The sequence below is a fragment of the Condylura cristata genome, unplaced genomic scaffold (assembly GCF_000260355.1).
Source record: "Condylura cristata isolate star-nosed mole 26May11 unplaced genomic scaffold, ConCri1.0 scaffold00001, whole genome shotgun sequence".
Classification (NCBI taxonomy): domain Eukaryota; kingdom Metazoa; phylum Chordata; class Mammalia; order Eulipotyphla; family Talpidae; genus Condylura; species Condylura cristata.
The window spans coordinates 63500318-63506542 of NW_004567102.1; the positions used below are offsets into that span (position 1 = coordinate 63500318).

The 6225-nt window shown below is 34.4% G+C and overlaps 1 protein-coding gene across 2 annotated transcripts; it reads left to right on the forward strand.

Moving 5' to 3' along the window:
* LOC101621691 (centromere protein W) lies at positions 1-5923 on the forward strand. 2 transcript variants are annotated; one of them, XM_004673833.2, is made up of 3 exons: positions 1-201; positions 3684-3797; positions 5879-5923. In XM_004673833.2, the coding sequence occupies exons 1-3, from the start codon at positions 76-78 to the stop codon at positions 5903-5905; spliced, it is 267 nt and encodes an 88-aa protein (XP_004673890.1). In that variant the 5' UTR covers positions 1-75; the 3' UTR covers positions 5906-5923. The 2 variants fall into 2 exon arrangements, with proteins under 2 accessions (XP_004673890.1, XP_012576489.1); XM_012721035.1 differs by lacking the exon at positions 5879-5923 and adding an exon at positions 4991-5108.
* The last annotated feature ends 302 nt before the right edge of the window (positions 5924-6225 follow it).

Consider the following 6225-nt stretch of genomic DNA (forward strand, 5'->3'; position numbering starts at 1 on the left):
GCAGTTGCCGGGCCAGAGGGTCAGTGTGCGAGGTTGGGAATTTTGGAACTGAAGCGGCTGGTAGCTGAGGAAGAAATGGCGCCTTCGACCACAGTCTCCCAGAAGAAGCAGATAAAGCGGAAAGCTCCTCGTAGCTTTCTAAAGAAAGTTTTCAAACGACAGAAGCCACACCTTCGTCTGCAGACTGGTGGCGACTTACTGGTGAGATTCTGTTCCTTCTGGAGTTGGGAGTGGGACAGGGAGGGGAAAGAAATCCCCTTTCGCTTCCGAAGCACTGTCTGGTACTAGTGGTGTGAAAAACATTCTTAATAGATTTGGGAATTCAGATGGGGTCAATTTTACTTAATCATTGTAAAAGACATTAATTAACATGCCTTTTAAGTGCCTCTCTTTTGCTTTCCTCTCTCTTTTTTTCTCCGTTGTTAAATATATTGCACGGTTTTCTCTAGTTCACAAAGTGTTGAGAGATGCTCTAAACACTGACTTGTTTTCTTGGACAAATAATACAACACCTATTATTATTTCAGTTGCCAAGCTAAACCACTAAAATGCTAATCTGGGGCCAGAACGAGTGCGTGCATTTGTTAGACTTAATAAATTGTTTATCTCTCTTGTAGCAAAGTTAGTTTGTAGATTTATCATTGAAGAACTCTGCAGATATTTGGGTGCTTATGGTTTATATAAAACTTAAAATTGCAAGACAAGGAAGGAGGTAGTCAGGATGGCCCACCTGAGGCTGTCAATAGATTTTTTGTATTAAAATGATCTTTTGATTTACATTTCAAGCATGCTCACTTTTCCCCCAAAGTAAATTGTTGATGGAATGACTTTCTTTATTCAAGTGTTAATGTCTACCGAAATACCTTGTTTTTTTTACATTTTGATCATTTTCATTTAAAACAGTATATTTGAGGGACAGCATTCCACTGTTTCACAATAGAGGAATAGGTTGCTTACAGAAAATCAGTGACATAAAAAAAAAAATAATTTATCTCCATCTATGGCTCATGTCCATGAAGAGGAGAGGGCATTTCATGTAGGTTTATAGCATGAACCATGCCTCAAAATGTATGATTTGTATGGTATTGATTAAAAAGAAATTTCCCCTAATCTAGGAAAATTTGGAGGGATCTTTTGTTCATCCAATAATAATTATTGTCTACTACGTATTGGGCCATGGATTAATGGTAAATAGGGTACAAAGTTGGGGGTGATAGACATATTTCTTGCCCTTTTGTGACATTGGGGAAGACAGGTGAAAATTACAGCATAATATATGTAGTCTATGCAGTGATAGGAAGGAAATTCTTAGTCTTAGATCACATACCCTTATGTGATTTAGGGAATTTGGGCTTCTCAGAAAGGTTTACAAGTCATCAAAATGCCTCTGGCAAGATTATATTTGAGCACTGAAGTCAAAAGGCTTAGTGTAGGACTGGAATCAGAAAAATGAAAGATGAAACTGGAAAAGCCTAGTCAGGTGGTAGTAAATAGTAAGGAATTTGGAATTTATTCTGAGCACATCTGGAAGATATTTATCTTTAGAAGTAGAAATGTAGGTGAACAGAGGAACTCCTGCCATGACATGTTTTTGTGTGTGTGTGTGTTTTGTTTTTTTTTTTTGTAAAGGGAAATGGGATATCATAGGAAACTTAAAAAAAATGAATGACACGCATAATGTATACAATAGCATTGGTGCTTTGTCTCAGTGGTTTTGTGAGAATTAAAGAAGGAACAGTGCATCAAAGAAATAACGAAAGACTATCTCCTTCTATAGGTTCTTTATTTTACTAAATTTAAATTCCCAAACTTTCGTTTTCCTTAAATATCATGAAGACATTCTTAGACACCTGTAACAATCTACTAAAGAATTTTGCACAATTTGAACAACTAAAGTCAACACACTGCAGTGACCCATGGGCGAGTGGTAATGTAATACCACTATGTATGTAGTATGTAATACAATGAATATTATTTAGTATTAATGCTCGCTGTAAGAACATATACTATGATATAAATTACCAAAGAAAGACATGATATGTTAAAGACACTAATCAGACTTAAATTGGTAGTCCCCCAAGGAACCCATCAGAAACCAAGGATAGGGAAGATGCTACCAAAAAGATAAAACACCAGATGTGACCCTGGAGAGAGAATTGATGGGACTAATGCTCTGTTTGCATTCTGTCTTGGTTGGACTTTGTGCGTGTATATTGACTAACATTTTTTGGTTTGGATAGTCAATTTCAAGTAATTAGTAAGCAAAATATACATACTCAGATCTGTGCAATAACAAGGTAAAATAATAATACCTAGATTTTGCTCATATGTAAAGGTTTTTCTGTAAGAATATGGAAGAATCTGTCAATTGTAGTTTTTGAAGAACAGTGTGGAAGACAGACTTTTGACAGTATTTTCTTTTTCTAGATTTTTTTGCTTTGTATTTTTATTTTGAAATGATTATCACTTTTCAAGAAGTGTCAAACAGTAGAGAATTCCCATGTGCCTTTTACCTGCAGTGCTTACATCTTACATATCTATAGTCCTTGTGGACTTTTGAATTTTGTACTGTCTTATGTTACCCTTTTTAAATTCTTTAAAAAGGCTTTGTAGATGACTAATAGTAGGTACAATTATAATTTTTTTATATTCAAAAGGGCAAGTTTATTATAAAAAGGGAAGGGAAGTCAAGGAAGCTTACACAGACACAAGTGGGCAGAAAGAGCTGCCCCTACAAGGGACAAGTTTGCCAAGAGTCTTGTATACACATGCAGGTGGGCAGTGTTGGAGAGCTCCCTCTGCTCCTTCGCAAAGGGAGAAGGTAGGTGAAGAGAAACACCTTCAAAGTCACAGGCAGGTTACTAGATATAATTATTTTGGTGTTGGATAGTAAGTAAGTTAACCTTTGCACATACACTTTTCAATTTAATAAACTTTAAATTTCAATTCACAGGACCTTTCTGGGGCTGTCACCACCAAGGCCTGAGTTCCATCCCCAGCCAGGGAGCTAACCCACATTGTACAGCAGACCTCTCCTGTCTTGCCCATTTCTACACGTAACAGTGTATTTCAGTAAATCTGCCTGTTCTGCTAACACTCTGCTGTCTCTGATTAATCTTCTCACCTGTGCAATCCCTCAGACCCCAGCACTTCTGGCCTACAGCCCATTTTTCCTATGCAAAAATAAATACAATCTTTTAAAAATAATTCAGTTCACATGACTTGAATAAATAATTCAAATTAAATATCTGATTAAAAAATTTTTAGGCCTTGGATTATAGAATAAAGATTCTCAGCTATAAATATAGTTATTTTGGCTTTAAATTTTTGGGAAATTTAATTGGATAATAAATTTTAAAATTTGGTTGGGATTGGAAGCAGAAATATTTGTTACTTAATAGACTGCTGTGTAAGTTTTGTTACAGTGATGCTTTACGATGTTACTGTCTATGGCCTTTTGTCAGCCTTACATAGCCTTACTTCATGTATTGCAAGAATCACGTCTCCTTTGTATGGAATCTAAGCTGGACCTATATTAAACTGAATTCTGTAATCTTAAATAACAATTAATTGACTTAATCATAGTAGTAAACAGCACAACATTAAAATTTGGAGATCTTCCCTTTTTAAAAGTCATTTCTAGGCATTTTTTATTTTAAATAATTTTTAATATTATTTTAAAGGTACATCTGAACTGTTTATTGTTTGTTCATCGATTAGCAGAAGAGTCCAGAATAAAGGCTTGTGAGAATAAAAATGGAGTCATTAAAAAGGAACATGTACTGGCAGCAGCAAAGGTAAGATCTGAATTTCTTTTCAGAGTAGAATTGACTTCAGAAACATTACCTGGCTCATTATCTCTCCCTAATTTATCTAGATTTCTTATTCAGGTTCGTTTAAGCATTTACATCTGTATGTGGTTTTTCATTTTAGTGGATTTTAATTAAGGAATTAGGGTTTGTTTCTCTCGATGATGGAAAGACGCATGGCTTCTGCTTTATTCCATTTAATTCAGGAGGAAATGAAATGTCTGTTAAATCTTTGATTGGGAGTAGGCAGTGTATAGTTTAAATATTTTCTTGAGCAGTTTAATTTTTTTTGCAATATGGTTTTTGACTTTGTTTTGAGATTTGAGTGACTTATGAATCAAATCTTTCATAAGCAGTCACTGCTATTTCCATATAATGTAAGAGTATGATGCTCAGGACTGGGTGCTTCCATGTATGTTGGAGATTATGACTTTAATTTTTGTTAGTAGATGCCTGGCCATGAAAATCTTCTCTGGTCAGATAAGTTTAGATAATAACATTGTAGCTCTTTGAGCAGTCACAATGTTATATGGAGAGAGCTTGTTTCTGTGAATATGCAATCTTCATAGACTGGTGAATGATGTGGGAGAAAGACTTAGTTCTGACAGTTGCCTTTTATAGACTTTTTAAATATGTATTTTTTAAATTTTGAAATAATTATAAAATCATAGAAGGTACAAAAATAGTGGAGTTCCTTGTACCTTTTATTCATCTTCCCACAACTCTGATATCTATACATAATTATAATTAAGTAAAATGAAAAGATGAATGATACAGTAGTAGATAAATTTGTTGAACTCTGTTTAACATGGCATTTGTCATTTTGAGAACATAATATACTAAGCATTTTGTACATCTGTGTGAGTGCATAATACTTTTCTTTTGCAGTACCCACACTAACATGATGTACAACTGAGAATTATTGGCTTAGGGTACAGTTTGGAAGCCTATTAATGTGCTTGCCCTGTCATTTGTAGAGGCTTTAAAGTCTTTTACAGTTATAAACATTACAATAAATTTCTAGCTGTTAAAAATCAATATAAGTGATCTTCTGCAGGTGAAACAAATCTTAAGGATTAGAAGATAGGTGTACATTTTTAATTTAGGTTTTGTTTATTTTTATTAACAAATTGTGAGTGTATGTACCTAAAAATAGATGAGTTCTTAAAATTTTTTTGTAGTGAACCTGTCTGGGGATGCAACGGCTTAAAAACGCAGCACTTTGGCCCTCCAGTGGGTTAAAGCACAGCATTGAGAATCTAAAGCCGCTTCTGCATGAGTTCGATTCCCGCCTGCCCCGGAGGTGACCACATGGTGTGGCAGACCTCTCCTGACCCGCCCGTTGCTCCTCTCAGCAGTGTACTTCGTCGATCTGCCTGTTCTGTTCCCCACTCTGTCTCTGGTGAATCCTCTCACCGCTCCTGCATCTCTGGCCTGTAACCCAGTTCTGTATGCACAAATAAATAAATCTTTAAAAAAAAAAAAAAAAAAAAAAAACCCCGCAGCACTTTGAAGTTATCCGCAGCCACTGCAGCATGGGTTCCGTCCCAGGCCAGGACGATCAGCCATACCATTATCCACTTTTACTTTCTGCACCTCAGGCGTGTACTCCGTCTTGGACACAAAAATAAATTTTTTTTTTTAAAAGAATGACCGTGTTCTAAATTGATGTAATTCATCGTTAAAAGTTTGGTGTTGCATTGGTTTTATATTCTTTTATAGTTTGTTTACATATATATAGTTAAATGCTTGTTTTATGATAGGAGTTTCAAATTTGCGGATATTCTTTGACTTCCTGAATTACTAAATTCAAACTTTTAAGTTGGTAACTATTCTGGATACTTTTGAGTTAAAGAAATTAACTTCAACAACTGCAAATACATTGTAAGAACTGTAGGCTATTTTAAAGGAGTCTAAAACTGTTTACAAATCAAGAGAATCCCTGATGATCTTCCAAACTGAGTTTTATAAATTTAGAGTTTTAAACATCGTATTATTCAATTTTTTGTTTTGGAATTGCTTTGTTTGCTGTAGGTATAATGCGATTCTTCATTTTTTTCTTCTCACAGGTGATTCTAAAGAAGAGCAGAGGTTAGAAGTCAGCACATTTTTGAAAAATAAATGATGTATTATTTTATTTAGTAGTGCTGTACAAATACTTTGTGGATCAACTAATGCTTATTAAAATATTGACTAGTTGAGAGATGTATATATTTTTTTACTGGTATTGAAATATTAAGTAAACACTGAGGTCTATATAACTTGTTTTAGTAATTACATTTCATTCATTTTAAGTGGCTTTCAGTTCATTTTAAATCTTTGTTTCTGTTGCAAATATTTTACATATTAGAAATGAAATCTTATAATTGAATTAGAGTAAATTAATATTTTATACGAAGTAATACAATTAATACTT

Excerpts from the sequence above, each read along its gene's own strand:
- LOC101621691 (XM_004673833.2), top strand. The coding sequence starts at position 76 with ATGGCGCCTTCGACCACAGTCTCCCAGAAGAAGCAGATAAAGCGGAAA. Across the intron at positions 202-3,683 it reads AGACTGGTGGCGACTTACTG|GTACATCTGAACTGTTTATT; the intron begins GTGAGATTCTGT and ends ATTATTTTAAAG. Across the intron at positions 3,798-5,878 it reads ATGTACTGGCAGCAGCAAAG|GTGATTCTAAAGAAGAGCAG; the intron begins GTAAGATCTGAA and ends TTCTTCTCACAG.